Below are 20,874 nucleotides of genomic sequence, written 5' to 3' on the forward strand. Positions count from 1 at the left end.
GGGCTCGGCTGGCAGCAAAAAAAAGGTGGTTTTTTTAACCCAAAACTTTTCGCAAGCTCCTCCTCTGCGCCCCCCCCCCCCCCCCGGGCCAGGCACAAAGGCGGAGGGGCGGCCTCGGGGGGCAGGCGGGGAAGGGGGAGCGCCGGGCCGGCGGCGGTCCCTGCTCAGCCGGTGAGTGTGGTGGGCTCCCCGGCACGGGGAGCGGCGCCTGAGGGGTCAGGCCACGTCCCCGTGTCCCCCCTGCCCTAAACGGGGTGTCTCACCTTCCTCCGTGCTCTGCGGCGTGGTAGGGACGAAGCCGTGGGGGTTCAGCTCCCCACGCACCCCGGCGTCGCAGAGCGGCTGGAGGGGTGCAAGCTGAACAGCCCGGCAAGGGGCCCCCTGGGGCCCACTGCTCTGAGACCCACTGGAAGATGGCCCCTGGGGCACCCCTGGGGCTAAATGGAGCGAAGGGAACCACCTCATGTGTGTCTCCACCGGCTCCCTGGATGCCTCCTTCCCCACCAAGGCCACTGGCACTGGTGGACCGACCTTTCATGGTCTCTGCCCTTTTCACCCCTCCCCGCTTGTTCTGCCCCTCCTGGGAGGGTAGCAGGGAGCAGGGAGCTGCTCAGCACCTGAAGCAGCACATCGCTTTCATGCTGGCCCAGGTATCTACCCAGCCTGTCCCCAACTCAGCCATGCTGTTGCCCTTCTCCTTGGACCAAGCAGTGATATGAGGTCAGACTGCTGGTTGGGGATGAAAGGACCTTGCAGACGTGATTGCTCCCTTCCCCCCATCCACCCCCTTTTCTGAGGAAGTGAGGAGAGGCAGGGGCCAAGCCAACTCTCTTCTGCAGTTACCAGCCAGAAAGGCAAGTGTCATGCCAGAAGAATGGGGCTGTGGTGGGGAACGGAGCCATTTTTCCACCCCTTATCCTGGAAGAAGGCTGCTGAGAGCAGGGCTGCCACAGGTGGGGTTGGGGAGGTGGTGGTGGGGGTGGTGGGGGTGCTGTTTTTTATGAGCTGCTTCACAACCAGGAATCACTTTAGGAGAGATTTCCGCATTTAACTCTCACCCTGCCGGCAGTTTCCTGAACATCTGTGGAGGTTTAGAGGAGGGCTGGCAACCGTGGGAGCATGTCATCTCCCCTGCCCGCTGCACACACGGCAAGGGGTGCTGCCCTGGGTGGCCAGGGGTCTGGACATGCTGGGCTGTACCTTTGAACACAGGCTGCAGAAATGGGTCCTGAGAGCTGGACAGGTAGCAAAGCCAAAGGTCCCCCCAGCCCCCCCGCATTGCTGGGCCTTTAAACCACAGCTGAAGAAAGCTGTGGAGACAAACTTCAGGGTCAAACAGAAGGGGGAGGGCCTAGGTGTGCTACTTTTGGCTGGGGTTCACTGGCATCAGGTTTGCAAGTCTGAGTTATGGGAGCATCACGGGCACAGCAGGGCCTGGTGGGGCTGTGAAAGAGCTGGGTGTGGGGCAAGCGCTGCTGCTTTTCTTCAGCCATCTCTGGCCAGAAGCCAGAGACTCCGCTGGTGTCCGCAGGGCAGAGTGGCCCAAGGTACAGTGAAGCCCTGCGCAAATTTTCACTCCTTTCTCCATTTCCAGCCATTCCCATTCCCCCCCTGTTGCCTCCTTGGGCTGGGGACCAGGAGGCAGGTGCCAGCTGGGAGGGAGAGCAGAGATGGGTTGGTGCACATCACCCTCAGCACTGGCTGTGCTTGGTCCCTTCGGGTCCTTTCTAAGGGATGCCGGGGGAAGGGAACGGCTCCTTCCCCAGCTCAAACAAGCAGCAGAAGGCTGTGTTTGCAGAAAGGGGCCTCATACCAAGGGAAGGAGGGAAGAGAGGGAGCATGACCAACCCAGGTGCATTTCCTTGCAATTGCCTAACTTGAGCTTTTTACTTCTAAAAAACGTCACAAGATAATTCATGGCATGTCGGCTCTGCATTTTCCATCTCCAGTTGAAGCCTGATCCTTGGGGCAGCGTTACTGCACGGAGCAGCAGTGCCAGCGCGGGGACACAGCTGCGCATGGGGGGAGTTTTCCCTGTTGAGGCTTGCGGAGGTGGGCGGGTGGCAGGTAATCATTAACAGGGTCAACTGCTGTCACCCCAGCTCTGTTTAGCTGGGGCTGGGCTTGCACGGCCTTTCCCAGCCTGCACACGTGCCCCCCATATGCATATACCGCCCCCCCCCCCAGGTGTGTTTCCATCCCATGGGAGGCCAGACAGACCTCTGGATCTCCGACACCCACCTGCAAGGGAGAAATGGGGGATGCTGAGGCCCTTTGGAGAGAAGGGCAGGGCTGTCCCCCCACGGTGGACTGCACCTTTCCTAACACCCCTGATCACAGCGATCGTATTTGGGACTGCTTCTCTCCCTCGCCATAAATTTGACACCGGGGCGGCTGGAAAACTCTCATTGCCATGGTTACTGATGGTCCTCACTGCCGAGACGTGGGCCAAGCGCCAACGTGCCGGGGTCTGGGCACTGAAGCGGAGCGGGCCCCCTCCTCCCAGTCGCACGTCCGCCTGGTCCCTGGGCAGCGGCCCAGGGAGGCTGGGACAATTCGGTGTGCCTTACACCCGCTACAGACCCCCACTGTTAGCTCCGGGCAGGAGCTGAAAGGCTGAAAGCGATGAAAGGGAGGCGCGGGGTGGGGGGGGAGGTGGAAGGGACAACGCAGCCGGCGAAGGAGGCTGCTTCTCCAGGCGGGGAGGGGGCGGCTGGAGAGACAGGCAGGCTGCCAAGCTGCCCTCAGGAATCCGAGTTTAAGGTATGAGTACAGCTCCCCATCACCCACCATGTCCATCCCTGGCTCCCTCACCAGCGCGTCGTCGCCAGAGCAATTACCTCCCTTTTGCAAAAGAAACTCTGCAGGAGAGATGGCGTTGGCCACAGTCCTCCTTATGAGACAAGGGCTGGAAGCAGAAGAGTCCCTAATCCCCTGCTTTTGTAATCGGAGAGCGGTCCTCCCGCCAGAGATAATCCCAGACCTCGATGCTGCAACCCCAGTGCTCAGCACTGGAAGAGGGACCCCAGCGCTCCTCTCTGGTGCTGGGAATGAACAGGAAAAGCCCCCGAGCAGGCTCGTCCCCTGCAGAGCAGCATGGCTGGGGACAGCTCACCACAAAAAGGGCTGACAAACTTTTTGAAATCTGGAGACTGGATGCTGCTGTCATACCTATTGATAGCCATGCGGCTGCAAAGGACAGGGCAGGCCTGACTCCGGAGCTGCCGTCTCCTGCCCCACAGAGGAACCGGAGCAGGGCAGGAACCTTTTGCCCTTTTGCATCACTTGGGATGGTGGTGAACTTTCTCCTTGTTCCACATTACACCAAATATCGATGTATGCCACAGAGTGGTGGAGAAGGTCCTTCAGGACAATGTCACTGTATCCAGCAACTGTCCCAGAAGGATGCTGTGCAGGGAAGCGGGCAAGGACCTGGCCCAACAGGGAAATCTCAAGAGTAGCCCCAGTTAGGACAGGGGCAGAAGCCTTGGGGTTCAACCTCAAGGGGTGTCACTCGTGCAGTGCCTGCCCCATTCTTGTTGTCCCAAAGCGGGGTCGTTTACCCAGTGTTTGAAATATTCCAGTTTCTAAGGTACATCATTCTCACAGGTGCAGCTGGAGACAGGAACTAAAACATCCATCTCTTTATTTCAGTGGCAAGAAACAACAACATCCAAATGGTCGAAATTGAAAAGCGATGGGAACGCAGGCTCAGGCCAGGCACTCAGCCTGCTGGAGCCAGCACCCTCACAGAGTTACAAAAATACAGTCCTACGACAGCATCTAGGAAACACAGACCCAGGTATTGCACAGAACCCCTGCCCTCCGCGGGCAGGGTGACCAACACCCCCTCTGCCTTCGCTGAAATACAAGCCAGGCTTGGAATTGCACAGCAACTCAGCTCACGCACGCATGGAGGGGCCAGGCGGGGAGGGGGACAGTGTGTCTCTCAACTACCTGTACAAAAACTATAAGGGAAGATACAAAACTGGGGAGAAAGGGGGAAGCTGAGGCTGTAAACGCCTGTGGGCCAGGCTGGGCGTCCCGGCTCGGGGGCAGCAGTTTGCACCTTTGAGAAGATGACAGGGCCTTGTCTGTCCGTGGCCAGCGAGCAGTGCTGATAGGAGCCCTGGGTGCTGCTGGAGCACCCCAGCTCTGAACGTATTGGGAAGCTGTTGTTATTAATGGCCAATACTGCCGCTGGCCCCTGGCACTCTGCACTGCCCTGTGCCTCTGCTCTCCACCACTGCATCCTCCATCTTCCAAGGGAACTCTGCCCCCTGGCCAAAAAGCCTGAAGGGTATTTTGGTTCTCTGCGGTATCCTCATACCCTTTTTTTGCCGTTGGTATTAGGAGAGATTCGAATGGTGCTACCCAGCGGGTGCGGCTGGGTGTGAGCACAGGTGGGACCACACAGACCCCAGGCGGCAGCAGCATCCTCTCCTGGCAGCCGAGCAGCAACCCGCTTTGCAACCACCGCCCACCTGAAGGGGCCAAGCAGGTCTGCAAGGCCCACAGCCATCAGCTCTCCTCCTCTGCTGGCACCTCCTGGTCCCAGAGACTGTCAGCGCTGCAAAAGCCTTGCTGAAGGGCTGGCTTGATGCCCCTGCAGATGCTCAGCATCCGCAGGGGAGATGTGTCGTGGTGCTTCGTGCCCCATGGCAGGTGGTAAGTGAAATGTCGTCCCACTGCAGGCATAACTCAGGGCTGGGAGCCCTGCTGCTTCCTATGCATTCAGATCCCTCTTTCTGCTGAAACTGGGGAGGGTGAGCTGGTGGTCTGCCCAGGGAGCTTGTGTCTGGGCTGGGTGAGCTCCCAAGTTTTCCCTGAAAAGCCCTGCACCCAGTCTGTGGGGTGGCAGGAGTCGGACTCAGAGGATGCGTGTTGACAGGCTGGGGACATGGGGGAATCCCTGAGAGCAGCACTGACCCCAACACTGCCCCTCCAACCCAGTGCAATGTCTAGCATCACAGGGGGAGCTGCAGCAGGGAGGGCAGCTGGATCCAAGTCAGCATTTGGGAAATATAACAGGCTTCACCGCAGCTAAGCACAGCTCTCCACCATGGCTACATGCTGCGTCAGGCTCATGAAGAGATGCCCAGCGGACCCCGTGTGTGCAGGCTGCACCACCCAGCCTTGCGGAGGGAAGGACGGTGGGAGGGCTTGGTAGCCTTCCTCCATGCTATCCCTGCCCTGGGCCAGACTGCCGACTGGCTGAGCACTCAAGGCAACTGGGAGGGCAGCAGCTGCCCTGCTTCCAGCTACGCCAGCCCCAGATGCTCCGAGGAAAGTCTGCGTGCACCAAGGACTTCCCTCCTGCCACAAAAGGCCCCAGTAGGGCACCGAAGAGACACCATGCAGCCCCAAACTGACAGGAGGGTGGAGAAGGCAGGGGCAGTAAGTCATGGTGCTTCCCTTGGGGCAAAGTCTGAGGCTCACGGCCTCTGCTGTCTGCCTGCACAGCCTATGCCTCCCCGGCTGTGCCAGACAGGAGAGGAGGAACAGGACATGAACCTAGCCAAGCAGGGGGGGACTGCCAGCAGGGAGAGGGGGTGAGCAACGATATCCCACAAGGATCATAGGTAGGAGCCTGCAGAGGTGGCACTGGCATCACTCCTGTGCGCAACGGTGACCAGGGGCTTCAGCCGGGCCTTCCCCAACAGGACTGCGGGATGGAGCCCATCCAGGGCAGGGAATGTGGTTAGATGAGGGGCAAAGGAGGGGACACACAAAGAGTCAGGCTTCAAGTCCCAGATACCCACTGTTCTCATAAACAAGAGTCCCAGCCCAGCGTGGGGCAGAGCTCTGCTGTCTCCACCTCCTCCCGGGACCAAGTTGACATCTAGGGAGGGCTGGGCCAGACTCACAGCTCTGCCAGTTGCCATAGTCCTCTTCTCGTCCTGCCCGAGTTGGCTTGGGCTAAGGCACACTGAGCACTACACCGCTGTCTCCTGGTCTTCTCGCTGGATCATCTGGTAGTGCTGTCGGTTCTCGAGGTAGGCAGCTAAGTCGGGGTCATTTGCTTTCTCAGCCCGGTGCTTGGGGGTGTCTCCCTGGATAGGGGAGGCAAAAGATGTCAGAGCACCGAGCACTGCCTAAACGCTGCCTTGGCACCCAAAGGTGTCCCCATTCCCCCACCAAAAAGGTGGCTGCAGCTGGGTCCAGCAGAGCCTGCAGCCAAGCCGCGGGGCGGGCGGTAGCCGAATGCCCATGTGCTCACCACAGAGAGAGAGCGTGCTCCTGAGGAGCCTGGCTTTGCTGCAGGGCTGGAAGTTGTCCCCTGAAGGACCATCATCCCTGCGCATGGGCCAGGACAGAAACTGACCCCAGTTGTCACCAGCGCCCCGAGAGGAGACAATGGTTGGTCCCCATGACCTGCTCTTCCCCACTGGGGAGGCAGGCGGGAGAGGGTGAGGAATGAGGGATATGTCTGGGGAATGCCCGGGAATACCAACCCCCCTTCCCTCTCGCAGCCTGGCTAGCGCTCCGGCTCCCGGAGGAGGATCACATTTCACCAGCTTATTGCAGCCATCTGGACTGTGTCCACTAATGAACTCCCGCACTCCATAAAAAGCAAATCTGTTAACAGCTCCCAGCTCCGTCTCCTCTCCCCCTTCCCTCCCCCTGCTCCTTGCTCCTCCTCGCCAAGCGCCTGGGCTCTGCCATGCCGCTGAGAAAGGCTGCGGAAACCTGGCTCTCTGCCGTGGCCATTGAAAACTGGCCCCGGAAGGGATGCCCGGCCTGCCCGGCTCATCCCCCGGTGCACAGCGGGGCACAGGCGGCTGCTGTGGGGTGCCAGGGCCTCCAGGGCGACCCGCAGTGTGTTTCTCCAGCAGGAACAATGGTCAGATATGCGGAGTCTCCGCCGGGGCTGGATATGGCCGTGGACAAAAGCCCACCCGTGCGTGGCTGCGGAGAGGTGCGATGCACCAAGAATTCCCCTCTTCTGCACATGCACCCCAAGAGCCAGGCACAGCCCGTGGTCCTGCACACATCCCCCCCGCACACATGCAGGCAGGGATAGGGGGACTGCACCATGCTTCGGTGCCAGTTCTCCTCGGGGGGCCTCCTCTCCGCAGCCCCTGAACGCAAGCGCTCATTTAACAAAGTAGGGGAAAGACCAGAGGAGGAATTGAGTTTCTTTCACGTCCCCCCTGCAGAAGCCCCGCTGCCTGCCCGCAGCCTGAAACCGGAGCTGCCAGGGCCCCCCTGCCCAGCCGGGCTGAGGCACACCAACCGATAAGGCTCGGCCTCCCTTTCCGCTGCGGGGTGTGGGATCAGCCTGCTCCGAACCTGTGCCACAGGTCTGATGCCAGGGCTTCTGTTGAGGTGGGTTCGTGCCTGTGCAGGCAGGCTGCGACCCAGGGCCCAGGCGAGGTCAGCGCAGTGGTGTCTCCAGGCAGCTACAAACCTGGACACGCATTTGCACAGGCACCTGCAAGCCCAGCTCCCTGGGGCAGCCCGTCGTGCCTGAGCGGGGCTCCCTTTTTTGCTGGCAGGTTGGAGGCTGCTCCCCTTCTTCAGGCAGATGAAGGGGCTGGGGGCAGAGAGGGGCTGTGCCCTCAGAACTGCCCTCACGCCCTGCCTCTCCCCAGTCACCACCTCACCTGGGCTTCGCTGTCTCATCCTGCGGCTGCCAGCTGAGTCTCCAGCTAGGCCAGCCCCGCTCCGGGCACCGTGCAAAGCCCAAGCCTTGGCCAGGACCAAGAAGGAGCAATGGGGAGCCAGAGATTGTCTGTACAGCATCTCCCTGGCAGCTGGCAAGGGGGCTGCACATTGTCTGAGGCAGCCCCCAAGCTCCACTGGCCCCAGCAAGTTTGCACCCCATGGCTGGGCTCCTGCCCTGTGTCCCTGACCCACAGACTGCACCTTTTTGGCTCATTCCTACACCTCCTCCACTACAGCCCATCGCTACAAGCCTCTGCCAGATGGACACAACCACGTCCCCTCTGCCACACGCCTGTCCTGGGAACCTCCTGTACCAAAACATGGCCTCAAGTCCCCTTCCCGTGACTCATCTGCTGGGGCTGGCACAACTCCTTGTCACCACGGCACGTCTCAATTAACTCGGCATGCGATGGGAAGGGCTGCCCCTGCCTGCTCCTGGTCCCCATGGGCCGACTTCACCCGCCGAGAGGAGCTCCCAGCACTCCCATCACAGCCAGCCGCGGGGGAGAGCGGGGGGAGCCCTGCAGCTGGGAGGGAGCTCATAGCAAGACTGTCCTTGCTCTGACCCCAGAGGGTGGGAAGGGGGAGATGGGGATGAGACATTCCAGCCCCTCGCTTCTAATTTAATAAAACAACAGGGAGAGAAGCGCAGGGAGGAGAGGGATTTAACCCCTCTGCAGCTGGGCTACACTGGGCAAGCATGGGTGCTTCATGTCAGCTCCTCTCTGGCTGGCAAAGACCCCAGCCAAAGCACCCTTGCCCTGCCCTCCTGCTGGCCACGCTCCTGCCAGCCCCCCTTGTTGCCCCAGACAGCCCCACTGCCAGCCCTCCTGCTGTCACCTGCAGGTCTGTCTTCATGAGCGAAGCCCCGGCCTCCACGATGTAGTGGCAGATAGTGCGCTGGCGTAAGGCTGCAGCCTGGTGCAAGCTGGTTTCGCCACTGGGGAGGAGAAAGCAGGAGATGTGAGATGTCCCCCCAGAACGGGGACATGCAGCATGTGTGGGTGGCAGTGAGGCACCGCAATATGGCTGCAGCAGAAGCTCGTGGTGGGTTGCACACTTGTCTAAGCAGCCCTGGCAGAGGAGGGGGTGCTGCTCAGGGCTGGTCAGTTCAGAGTGGACTGGGAACCATGGCTGGTAATTAGAGCAAGGGCGGCTGATAAGTGCCTAGATAACTGGTCACCTCGCAGAGGGTTTGGCCAACAGGTAACGCAAGTCAGTCAGCAACTTACTTCTCTTCCTCCGTGGCATCGAGGATTTCTGAAGGGGCTGTGGAGAGAAAGACAGTGCAGGACGAGTGAGACCCGGCTGCAGGGCAGAGACAGACCCACCTACTCCCCAGTCACACTCTGCATCTTTCCATAAGGGCTGCGATTTCCCTGCTGCCTCCAAAGGTCCTGGCTCCGAAGCACTCAGGCCAGCAATGGCATCTGAGCCCAGGGAAGAAGAGTTGTTGTGAACTCATTACAAAGAAATATTAAAATAAAAATAAAGCAGCCTGCATTTCAGTGGGAGCTGACAAAAACAACAACAGGTCACCCGCCCTGAAGGCAGAAGCAGGACACTGAGGAATGTTTCCAAGAAACATGCTGGTCCAAGAAACATTTCTTGGACACGCTGGTCCAAGAAACATGCCAGGATGTGGCAACAGCCACAGGGGCACCCCAGTACTGGCAGACAGATGCCAGGGAAAACCCATATGCCAGAAGGATGTAGCAAACTTGAAGGGAAGGGATCTAAGCCCAGGATCACTCCCTCTGAGCTGAGAGATGGGCTTTTCGGCTGCCGCACTCCTTTGCTAAGGGTGGCACTCTGGCCCCAGCTCACCGTTCTCAATGATGTATTTGACGATGTCCTTGCTCCCTGATTTGACGGCATGATGGAGGACGGTCTGGCCCGAGGAATCTCGCACCATCAGGTCTCTTCCAGCCTGGTGCAGCTCTTGGAACTACAGGATTGCCAGATTGCTTGGGATGAGTTGCCTTTCCCAGCTCCAAGCCCCAGGCCCCAGCATCGCATCCCCAGGATGCCCAGCAGGTTGTGTGGATATTCAGGGCCTGGCATGGAGCTTTGTCCAGCTCAGCCATGCCACTAAGTCCCTTCCCTCTGTATCCCCCAGGAGAGGAACAAGGCTTCTAGCCAGAAGTCTGCCCAGTTTCCAGCCACTGGTCCTGGAGGAAGACCCTCAACAGGAGCTGCTCCGGCGGGGCTGGCAGAGCTTCCCATAGCCTGAGGGGAATGCCAGCCAAGCAGGCTGCCGGGTGAGCACTCAGAGCCAGCCCTGGCTGCACATCACAGCAGGCAGCGGGAGTGCCTACCTTGCTGAAGTTGCCGCTTTTGGCAGCTTCTATTAGAAGGTCATCTGAAAAGAAGGGAGATGGATCGGAGTCAGAAAAGCCAAGCTGCAACGCCATTTATCTAACCGGGGAGCCAAAGGCTGGGCACCTGAGGCTCAGCAGTCAGCTGGAGCTCCTCCAGGTGCTAACCCCGTGGTCAGTCTGGTTTTACGTGGCTCCCCTACCTTTAGGCATGTAAGGGACAAACCCAGGGAAAGAGGGAGATCCCATGTATCTGGGGGCGTAGTCAGGCTTCAGCCCCAGGGAGGTACGCATATAGGGGGAGCAGTCTCTGCCCATGGGCAGGTTGACTTGCGATGGAAGCGGGGAGCAGATCTCCTGGGTATCAGCCAGTGGCCAAGACGCCTCTCACCCGTGACTCACTCACACTTCCAGGCACTGGGCTCTGCTCAAGCTCCAGGAAACTCTTTCCATTTGCTCAGCTCGGTGAGGCCCCTGACCTTGCCTGTGCTCCCTCCTCCTGAGCTCCCAGTGAGCCGACAGAGACAGCCCCTCAACCCAGCCCACAGCGTTTGGCTCTGCAGGTGGGGGATTAACCCCTCGCCCACACCATTTCCCGCATGCTGGAGTCAGGAAGGCGCCTGGCTGGCCTGCTCCACAAATCACTGTCAGGTCTCTCCTGCCCACCTCTGGGGTCACCCGCCTGTGGGGTTCGGTGCTCCCACCAAGCACACAGACAGCAGGGCTCCTGCCTGCATGTCAAGGAAAGGACAGGCCAAAAAAACCTGTGGTGGGGTCCCAAAACAGTGTGACCTGCAAAGGGGTGCAACAGGGGTAGGACAGGACTCACCTTTCTGCGGGAGGCAGCGTTCAGGCTCAGCGCTGGAAGGAAAGAAGAAAAGGTGTAACTAACCCTGGAGTCCTGGCAGCAGATCACCCGAAAGGGCACGCAGCAGGTGGAGGGATAGCTGTGGGGAAGCCTGCCCGTGGCACTCCTCCAGCAGGCAGGAGCAGAGGCAGGCCGAAGGACTTTTTTACTCTTTGGCCATGCCATCTGCTTCTTCTCTGATCTGGATTCTTCCCCAGCCCCACTCCAATTTCTACTGCTCCCAGCTCCACTGCTCACCCATAACCAAGGTTGGCCTCATTTGGGCCAAACGGCACCCATGACCTTTGCCCCATGGGCCAGGCACTGGAGGCTGACCCCATGGCTGAGCCACCTGGTGATGCCCCACTGTTTCCAGCAGTGCTGGCAGAAGAGCAGGGAAGACAGGATGGCATCTCACCTCTTGATCTACCTCAGTACTGAATTCCTGCTCACTTCCAGGGAGCCCCCCTGTAATCTGGGCCAGGGATCAATGCTGTGAGGCCAAGCCTGTCTCTCTCATTACTGCCATCCAGGTCCTGAGGTCCTGAGATCCTCCATTCCAGACTCACCTGGGGGCAGGAGAGGAGGGTGGAGAGGAGGAAGAGGAGGGGAATGCAAAATGGTCCCCAGTGGGTGTGGCAGACGAGTCAACGAGGTCAGGCATGGCAGGAGAAGTGCCCACGGTCTGGGTGATCACTAGCTCTGGGTCCAGCACATACAGCTCATCCTGAGATATCTCTGTCACATAGTTGAGGTGCTCCTGAAAGACACAAGTTAGCCCTCCTCAGAAGCAAGACCTATTTCTGTATAGCTTCATCCCCTCACAACCCATGCCTTGTAGCCCATCTACTTGCTCAAAGAGCCCTGGGACCTGTGTCTGGAAAGCCTCTGTGTCTCCTTGTCCTTTTCAGGCTTCCCATCTCGTGTTAACTTAGCAGATGACACATACATCTCATCTCCACATCCCCCTCATTAAGATGAACCCAGTCAGTGGCTGCCTGGCCAGCCTTGCTTCATTGCTATTCCTTACCCTCTTCGCTGTAGGGTCCTGCAGGCAGCTTCCAACCCAAGTCTCTGTGCTCCCACCCACACTTTCTCCCTTTCTGCAGGAACCTGGGGCTGGTCCTGGGCCAGGCCTGTCACACCGCCCCTCAGGGGATGCCACAGGGCAGGGCTGCAGTCCGAGACCTGCACATCCCCAAGGATAAGCCTGCCTGTCAGTCCACATGAACACAGGACACTCAAACACCTTCCCAGCAGACGTCGGGGGAACAACAGTGGAAGACAAGGCCACACTCACCTGTGCACGGTCTATCCTGTAGAACCGATCAGCTGTGGTTGCTGCAAGACAGGGACAGAGCAAGACAGGGTAATTCTTGGTGTGAGATGAGGGAGATGGCCACTTTCTATCACCGGGTGATGGTGAACTATCCAGCCACTTTGTGGCTTGCACAGAGGGCACAGCAAGGCAAACAGCACCCCCTGATCAGGAGCGGCCCCCTTCCCCTTGGGACCCTGATGGCAGACCCTTGGGCCTGCAGATCACCATGCCCCCGTGCAACCTATCTTTGCCTGCTACCTCCTCCTCAATGACTCCTGGCAGGGAGCCATCGGGAAGGCAAGAACACAACTACCTGATGCTGTGGTCTTTCTGGGGGCTTTTGAGTGCTCCAGGCTTGCAGCTGCAATGCAGGATTAGACCGAGCAGATGAAGGTTAGGGCTGTGCAGCGCATGTCCCAGCACTCGCTGGTACCAGGTGAGGAACTGCTCTGATTCAACATGATGCACCTCGTTGCAGAGCACTAAGAAATGGGGGCACTAAGGAGGGCTGGGAGAAGAGGGAGCTCAGCCTCTTGATGACTTGACTGAGTAACGTCCCACAGACCAGCACAAGGCCACATCAGAGCTTGTTATTGACAGGTACAACGGAACACGCCACCACCAGTTGTAGATCCAAGCACCCTGTCTCCTAGGACAGCAGGAGAGCTTCAAACCAGCCTCCAGCCTGTTGCTGGCAGCAGCCTGTCTGAGTGCATCCCTCTGCTCATCCCTCTTCCTTAGAGGAGAGATCCCCAGAGCAGGAGAGGAGCTCCTTCAACACCAATGGAGCAAGTGACTGTGCTGAAGCCAGACCCACGCTCACCCCGGGGAAGCAGGGAGAGGCTGGGGAAAAGCAGCAGCTGAAGCCCAGTGGGGACCCTGCTCCCGTACCACCGGGATGCTCATGGCGAGCCCTGCTCCCGGCGTGCTGGAGCAGGGGGGCCCCCTGCCTGCATGTCACAGGAGAGCAAGCCCAGCAGTCCCACAGTGATGGGACACACGCTGCCAAGCTGCCTTCAGCTCTCGGGGCAGGAGAGCAGCAGATGCCCCTCAGTCCACTCATGGTCAGCAGTCAGAGACAAAGCCTGGGGCAAAACACCGCTGCACTTGGCCGCAAAGACCCCCAATATCCATGAGTCCCAATTACCAGGTGGCTCTCACTGGCTTGTCACTAAGGGTCTGTCAGCTCACCCCCCCAAATTAAGACACAGTCAGCATTCCCAGGGGAAGATAATACTCACAGTCCAGGAAGCACCACTTGGGCGACAGTTTCTGGGATGACAGTGTCTTCGGTTTGGCTCCATCTCCCTCCTGCACAAAAAAAGAGGATAAAGTCATGTCTCTTGTCCTCCCTATCTCTCCCCAGAGCGTCCCTCCTGCTTTAGGAGGTCTCTGCAGACATGGAGGCCCACAGGTGCTTAGATGGAAAGGGGAACTTGAACGCAGGCACAGCACACAGTGACAGGGAACAGCACAGGACGGACTGGAGCTGACACACACCAGCTCACTGGAGAGAGTGGTGCCACAAAACGAGCCCACGAGACTGGCATGGTGGACATGACAGATGGGCCTGGGACGATGGAGCAAGGCCATACACACCTGAAAGAGCAGGCGCTCTAAAGCAGAGAGCTGTGGAGGGAAATCCTGCAGAAAGGCAAGGTGTGCTGTTACAGCCTTTGTCTGGGCAGCCCCCCAGCACCTCTCTCATCTCAGTGGGGTTTGCTTAATGTGCTGTCATATCTAGCTTTACACACTGCCTGGCCAAAGTCCCCGGTCCCTGCCCTGCTTTGAGGCCAGAGAGTAGTGGTTGCCCAAGGAGAGAGAAGAGGTAAACCATCAGGTGACCGAGGAACACCAGCCCAAATGCACAGCTTTAGAGGTGCAGGAGGTTGCAGAGGCATCAGTCTACCAGGTTGATGCTGTAGGAGAGTGTTACCCTCTGAGCCTGGGAGCTGCTAGCCATGTGCCTGTCTGCACGTCCTCACCAGTGCCTGGGCACGAGGTGGGCAGGGGACAGGTACGCAGAGCAGGCAGAGCAAGACGCAGATGCCAGTGTGCCAGCTCAGGCAAGCAGCTCAGCAACTCAACCCTGCATGACACCGCACACATGCTGGATGGGATTCCCTCAGGCACAGGAGCCAGCTAACTGGGGACCAAGAAAGGTCACTTCAGTCTTCTGGGAGAAAATCAGACTGAGCAGTGCAGCACCAGGAGGCGTGCTGTGGTCTCAGAAGGCATTGCTCACCAGGAGCAAGGGTTACACAGCCTGTGTCCGGGTCATGGACACGCACTAGCACGTTGGCAGGAGCACAGAAGTTAGTACTTGCAAATGAAGAGAGTTGGACGGGGGTCAACCCTAATCCAGGCACCTGGCAGGGGGAGAGCTGTGCCAGGAAACACGGGGCCCACAGAGGGCTGAAGGAACATAGCACAGCAAACAACGGGACAGAGGAAAGGCCTCCCCAAACACTCAGGGGGTGATAGGTCCCCATAGGATGTATGCTGGTTTCCTCCACTGCCCCATAATTTTTCTGAGCCACTGACACTCTGGGCCTGGAGAACAAGGTCAGAAAAGCAATGCTGAGAAAGAAGTTGCCAGAGAACATGGAGGAACAGGCCATCCAGATTGGGATCCTGCCTCCACCATGTGGTGAAGGCAAACCATGACCTGCTACCAGAAGCAGGAGCATGTGTGCTGGTGCGTGCAGGTCAAGGAGGCTTAGAAATCCCTGCCTTGAGTCCCTCCATCCTCAGCATCCAGCCACGACCACTTCCCACGCAGTCTCACCTCCTGCAGCCTCTCAATTTGGGTCCGGCATAACTCCAGGTCACTGTCTCCTGGAACCACGATGATCCCCAGTGGCACAGCTGCACGACAGGGCACAGACACAACTCAGGGAGCAGCCTGCGCCCCATCCCCAACACCTCACACAGCTTAGCTGAGAGCACTGCCAGACTCAGGGGCTGCAGCTCCCACCCCCTGGTCACTCAGCTGGTCACTCACAGGCTTCCTTGAGCTTTTCCTTGTCGTAGTGCAGTGCCTCGTAGTCGCGCATGCTGATTCGGCTCACCCGGATCCGCAGCCGCTCAGGCACGGGCTGCTGGCTATGTGCAGGGGAGAAGGAAAAGGGAAGGGATCAGAAAGCGACACTCTGCATTCTCCTTATCCCACTCACCCCTCCAAAACAGACAAGAGCATAGTCTTGTGCACAGACTGCGGTGCGAAGCTTGGCACTGCATCAGCTTCTCCAGCATCAGGGTCTGGCCATACTTCTGTCACCTGATCCCTTCCCGGGCCCTCCTTGAGAGAGGATCAAAATGCCTCTGAGAGTGATGGATCAGTCCCACCCCTTCCCCCTCTATCCCTTCCGCTTTGGAGAGGAGGTGGCAGATTGATCTGAGGATCCTACTCATTGAGCAGTGGCATGGAGTTGCGCCGCTTGGTCTTCTGCACCATGTTGGCTTGGTTGCGCAGGGAGATGTGGATGCAGGAAGCCGCCAGCTTGCAGGGTTCTCCATCTACCTGCATGGGGATGGCCTTGGACGTGGTGAGAACCACCTGCCGACACTGGCAAAGCCTTTCGCCGTGGCCACCAACCTGCAAGGCAGCCTGTGAAAATGTCCAAAGTGAGAGCAGAGCACGGACTGAGGGGTGGATGAGGGGAGCGCCCATTGTCAGCCAGATGTTGCAAGTGAACCAAGTTCTGAGGGTCTCAGGCCTGATCTCAGTGGGAAGGCATCCACAGAGACCAGGGCACAACAGCACCTCGCCTAAATCTCAGAGAGCAGACACTGTCACACATGCCAGCACCACAACTCCCCAGGAGAGAAGCTGGGGGGCTGGCTGACACCGAGTCAATGGGACCAGTTGCTCCCCTGGTTGCTAGCTACAACTGGCAACAGAACCAACTCACCAGGGACGTCATGGTGAAGCCGATAACTTCAATGCAGCCATCATCATGGCGCTGCGGCTCAAATTCATGGTGCTCCCCAGGATTGCCCCAGGGCATGGTGCCTGCACAGTATCTGTGAAGGGATGGTGAACAATGCACAGACAGGCCCCCCCAGTCCTGACCAGGGATCTGTGGCATGGGGGTGAGGAGCCCAGAGCATGAGGGCAGGTCCTGGGGCTGCTCACCTGGGGATGTTCAGGAAGACCAGGCACTGAGGCTTCAGGTCCTGGATCTTGGAGGTCAGATCTGTCCCATCGCACTGAAGACAACACAAGGGCATTCAGGCTGATGTAAGGGGGGGCCTGGCCCACCATGCTCACTCAGGAAGAAATAACATCCCTCTCTGCTCCCTACGGTGACTGTCCCCCAAGCCAGGGGAACCTGATGACCCCAGGAACACATCCTCTCCCCAACCCTGAGACATTTATTGTGCCAAAGGACTTCACGCCTCCATGGCTCGCCCCCCTCCCTGGCCCAGGGCACCCCTGCACACTCACAACCAACTTGACGTGCTTTGCCAAGTCTTTGGAGCTCCCAGTGAGGAAGTCGGAAAAAGCCGTCTGCCAAGGCAAGAGACAGTGTTAGCACCCGAAATTAGCAGCCAGGAAGCCTGTCACTGACCTTCAGACCTCAGCTGCTGAAAGGAGCAAATCCCTTCCTTGTCCACTGGCAGAAACCCTCTTCTCTACCCCTCACAAAGGAACCTGATCCATTCCTCTGGCCATTTTGCCTACCAAAAACCTTGGGGCACCTCACAGCCTCAGTAACACCCCCCAGTATTCCCTTGCCAGCCCAATCCCTGCTTTAGGGAAGAGCTGGCAATGTGGGTCTCCTCCAGTGAAAGACTTGCATCACAAGAGACAAATTCAGTCTCAAGCTGTAATGAAGTACCATAAAACAGAGCTGATGTGACCCCATCTAGAGATACCATGAGAGATGGCGTGGACTCTGTTATGCAGACCCTAGGGTGCCCTTTGGGTTTAACTGTACAGAAAGGAGGGGAAACACAAACAGGAGAGATGTGAGATGGTACAGAGCAGCACTTGGCCTTTAGTAGTGCTCAAACACTGGTCACCTAGCCAGCTGGGTAGGAAGGTATATTGAGGATGGGGGGGATGGACAAACAAAGATGACACTGAGACACAAAGCTCTAGAGGTGAGATACAGGAGGGTGGCATAATTAGCCAGGGAGCTGTATCTGGCCCAAAGGATAACATAAAAGACCAAAGTAGTGTGGGGGCTCTGTGGAAAGGCTTCCCGTTACTCTGCAGGGGGGACAGTCTGCCTCCCCACAGCTCCAGGGAGGTCCTGCCTGGGTGACTGTCCATGAGCCGGAGAACAAGAACAATAGTGGCAGGAGATCAAGACAGCAACTGTACTGCAGGCCAGAGAGCAAGCTGTACCGCCAGCAGCACTTGCAGCCAAAGAGAAGCTGTGATTCCCAGGGCTGCAGCCTGTCTCCAGAACCTCTCCAGCTTTGGGGAGTGTTCAGCTTGGGTGCACATGAAGGCCTGTGTAACTTGGAGGAGTGAGTTGAGGGTGCAGATAGGAGCTGGGACCATGTCTGTTCTCCAGCTGATGCTAAGGCTGCTATGAAGGCATATCCAGATACCCTCCACACACTCACCCCAGCATAGAACATTTTATTCCGAAACCGGCTGTTGAACTTCTCTGGGTTGGCCTCTAGGGAAAGGAGAAAAAAGTCCAGGTCATTGGCCTGCACATGGAAACACTTCACTTGCCAGCTCTCCCCAGACACGGCTCTCCAGCCAGCCTTGGCCAGGAGGCAGCCCCCAGCTCTCTTCCCATGCAGGCACCCCTCTTCCCCCTCTGCAGCCTCCACTCGCTCCTCAGGTTTCTCCTCCAGCCCTGTCCCTGGGGCAATCCTCTTGTTCACTTTCCCAAGGAGCGTTTTACAGGCCCACCTCTGGGGTACCCCCTGACCACAGACCCTGCCCCAGCCCTGCCCAGCCCCCATACCTCGGGATTCATGGAACTCCAGCGTCACCCGTGCGTCAAAGCCAAGGCTGAAATAGTTATTAAACACATCCAAGGGGAGCTGAAATGGAGGGAGGAATAAAGATGAGGCTGCTAGCGTGAGGCTGCTAGCGTGTGGCCACAGCAAAGACGAGGTCAGGCTATAGCAGAGCCATACACCGCGCTCACAAGGCTGAGGGAGCGGAGGCTTGCCTTCCTCCCAGGAAATTACAGAGGTCACCACCCTGAGATGATGGACTGGCCTCCAGCTCCTAGGGGTAAGCAACATGGCACAAGGGGACACACTCTGCTCTTCAAGATACCTGCAATCACTCATATTTCTGGCTAAAGAAACAGTCTCAGAGGGGACTGGGATTACACCTGTTGCAAGCTGTGGTTAAAAACCTCTGGTGGACACTTAGTTGGGATCTCTCCATGCCTCACCATGAGTGCCATGGGTCAGACCCACAAGGACAGGAGTGGAAGTGGAACAGAAAAATGCCAGCCCAACACCGTAGCCCCAGGTGCCAGGGCTGCCTAAGCCAGTGGGAAGAGAATGCAGACCCCCAGTGCAGGGAACAAACACAGAGAGGAGGTGTCCCACCTTCTCAGTGGCCGCCTCATCCTTTTCCTCAGGGCTCGCATCAGGGTTTGGCTCCACATGGAGGTTCCAGCGATCCAGCTGCACTATGTTCCCTTCTTCCACGTGCGACAGGATCTTGGACAGAGGCTCATCTGTGTAACCCTGGTGAAGAGCAGGACTTCATGAGACTCCTACCTGCCTCCTGCAGAGATGTCTTCTTCTCTGGGATGACATTCCAGAGCAAAGGGTATGGAAAAGATCAATTCTACTTGAATGCACAGCAAAGCGGGACTTTCAATTGAAAACAAGATCTCTTCCTTCTAAAAGTCTCCCAAAATTTGAAACGATTGCTTTTCTTAATGTTCTAATATATTATAACCTAAATCAGATAATTCAAATGTCAGAAGAACGGTAACATCCAAATGGCACTTATTTGTTGGTCTGTATGTAGGAAAAGTCAAAACACCCAGCTGCTGCAAATCCCCATCCGTGTGTCTGGAATCAGAGTTGAAGCGCTCAGCCCTTCTCTGTCAGCAGTGGGCTCTTGTGCCTGTCACTTACCCCACCCCAGTTCAGCGTCCTGGCCAAGTCATTCCCTGTCCCCAAAGGTAGGATTGCCACAGGAGGAGGTGGGTTGAGGCGTAACTGGTCCAGAATGGAGAGTATCCAGCCCACCTGCTCGAGCAAGAGAGCACAAAGAAACAGTTGGTTATTTTTCAGGGACCGGCAGGCAGATGGAGGTGACTCAGAGCACTAGCGATGGCAGAGGGGAAGAGACAGGGTCCCCTTGGCCACCACTGAAGCTATTCAGTCTTCAATGCTCCAAATGGGTACTGTGGGAGATACCAGTAACCCCAGCGAGGACACTGGCCCGCTAAAAAGGGCTACTTCTCCAGACATGTCACAGACTAGCATTCCCTGGAGCAGTGCGCACAGGGAGCCACAATATCTGGTACCACCAGCTGGACCATGGACACAGTGTGCACATTTTGCCCTGTTCCGGATTACAGCAAGGAGGGCTGCTGCCAGCACTGGAAAAGCCTGGGGTGAAGAGTACCACAGGCATGAAGGGGCCAGGGGACTCACCGTGCCATCTCCTCCGCAGGCCAGGATCCGGAGGTTGTGGACCTTTCGGTACAGCTCCAGTCTGCAGGGAACCAGGAGGGTAAGGAGGGGAGGGAAGAGGCACCAAAGGTGTTATGCAGCAGCTGCAGGGCTCCCTGCCCTTGCACAGCCCTTGACATTCACAAAGCCACCTGCATGTCCCCCCTCCCCATCATCACAGCAGTTCACAGCAGTGTGCAAAGTCACAGTAACTTTGGCTTCACCAGCTCTTGCAGATGAGGAGTGGGGTGTCCACAGTACATGCATATGTCTATATACATGTCTATATATCTACATATACATAAACTGAAATGCAGCAAGCAGACAAGACTCACGTGACATTAAATGAACACAATGAATTGGGTCTGGGAACTTCACCCCGCAACTGGTCTCTTCACCACTAGCCTTAAGATTAGACCAGCCCTCTATCAGGAAACACTGGATGACCACCAGGTATCCTAGCCTAGGGAGGCCTCTCAAAGCATGAACTTGTTGGAGTTCTCTTTGTACACGGGAGCTACAGAGCATCAGGCCTCTGCCACCCATGAGAATAGCTCTTGGGAGGAATCTCTGGGGCAGGAATGGGGGAGAGAAGAGTGCTTCCCCCATCAGTACTCACGCCTCCTTGGGTCCACCCTGGCTGAGGTCAAAAACTTGCCGTGGGTTGAGATACCACATGAAGGATTGGATGATCTTGGCTCCCTGTGAGGACAAGAAAGACTTCAGCAGGGAACAGGGAGTTCCCAGTGGACAGAGGGAAGAAGGCACCTGGTCTCAAGGACAGGCCAAGGCAATGGCATTCTGGGGGACCTCAGGCAAAGCCTGGCCTAGGTGGGAATTGCCGGCCAGCAAACTGGCATTGTGGAGCTTGCCTTGCTTCTTCTGCAGCTGAGACATTACCAAAACTATGCTGAGTCTTCAGCAGCCAAAAGGTAATGCCCCCATAGAACTGCCTTCTCAGGGAGATGTAGGACAAGGCCATACCTGATTCCCACCGCTCTTGGGGTTCACAAACACCAGCAAGGGCTTCATGAGAGGAGCTGGCATGGGCTTGATGACAAAGGGTTTCCACCTCCCTTCCTGCAAGAGACAACACAGATCCT

The 20,874-nt window shown here is 57.7% G+C and overlaps 1 protein-coding gene across 6 annotated transcripts in view; it reads right to left on the bottom strand.

Moving 5' to 3' along the window:
• Window positions 1–3,620: 3,620 nt before the first annotated feature.
• The window catches only part of DGKZ (diacylglycerol kinase zeta), a 52,810-nt gene continuing 35,556 nt past the window's right edge, over window positions 3,621–20,874 (bottom strand). For 3 of the 6 annotated variants that reach the window (XM_074584502.1, XM_074584503.1, XM_074584498.1), the window contains 23 exons: window positions 20,756–20,851; window positions 20,391–20,473; window positions 19,754–19,814; window positions 19,229–19,342; window positions 18,689–18,829; window positions 18,088–18,166; window positions 17,735–17,790; window positions 16,605–16,667; window positions 16,293–16,366; window positions 16,069–16,180; window positions 15,565–15,764; window positions 15,159–15,259; window positions 14,943–15,022; window positions 13,754–13,798; window positions 13,396–13,465; window positions 12,134–12,174; window positions 11,403–11,593; window positions 10,816–10,847; window positions 9,987–10,030; window positions 9,496–9,616; window positions 8,901–8,937; window positions 8,509–8,608; window positions 3,621–6,053 (listed from right to left, as the gene is read on the bottom strand). In XM_074584502.1, coding sequence (XP_074440603.1) covers window positions 5,937–6,053; window positions 8,509–8,608; window positions 8,901–8,937; window positions 9,496–9,616; window positions 9,987–10,030; window positions 10,816–10,847; window positions 11,403–11,593; window positions 12,134–12,174; window positions 13,396–13,465; window positions 13,754–13,798; window positions 14,943–15,022; window positions 15,159–15,259; window positions 15,565–15,764; window positions 16,069–16,180; window positions 16,293–16,366; window positions 16,605–16,667; window positions 17,735–17,790; window positions 18,088–18,166; window positions 18,689–18,829; window positions 19,229–19,342; window positions 19,754–19,814; window positions 20,391–20,473; window positions 20,756–20,851 — 2,058 coding nt within the window. In that variant the 3' untranslated portion in view covers window positions 3,621–5,936. The remainder of the gene's footprint in view (window positions 6,054–8,508; window positions 8,609–8,900; window positions 8,938–9,495; window positions 9,617–9,986; window positions 10,031–10,815; window positions 10,848–11,402; window positions 11,594–12,133; window positions 12,175–13,395; window positions 13,466–13,753; window positions 13,799–14,942; window positions 15,023–15,158; window positions 15,260–15,564; window positions 15,765–16,068; window positions 16,181–16,292; window positions 16,367–16,604; window positions 16,668–17,734; window positions 17,791–18,087; window positions 18,167–18,688; window positions 18,830–19,228; window positions 19,343–19,753; window positions 19,815–20,390; window positions 20,474–20,755; window positions 20,852–20,874) is intronic. The other 3 variants (XM_074584501.1, XM_074584504.1, XM_074584500.1) reach the window with 1 other exon arrangement.

The sequence above is a fragment of the Larus michahellis genome, chromosome 4 (genome assembly GCF_964199755.1).
Source record: "Larus michahellis chromosome 4, bLarMic1.1, whole genome shotgun sequence".
NCBI classification, from domain to species: domain Eukaryota; kingdom Metazoa; phylum Chordata; class Aves; order Charadriiformes; family Laridae; genus Larus; species Larus michahellis.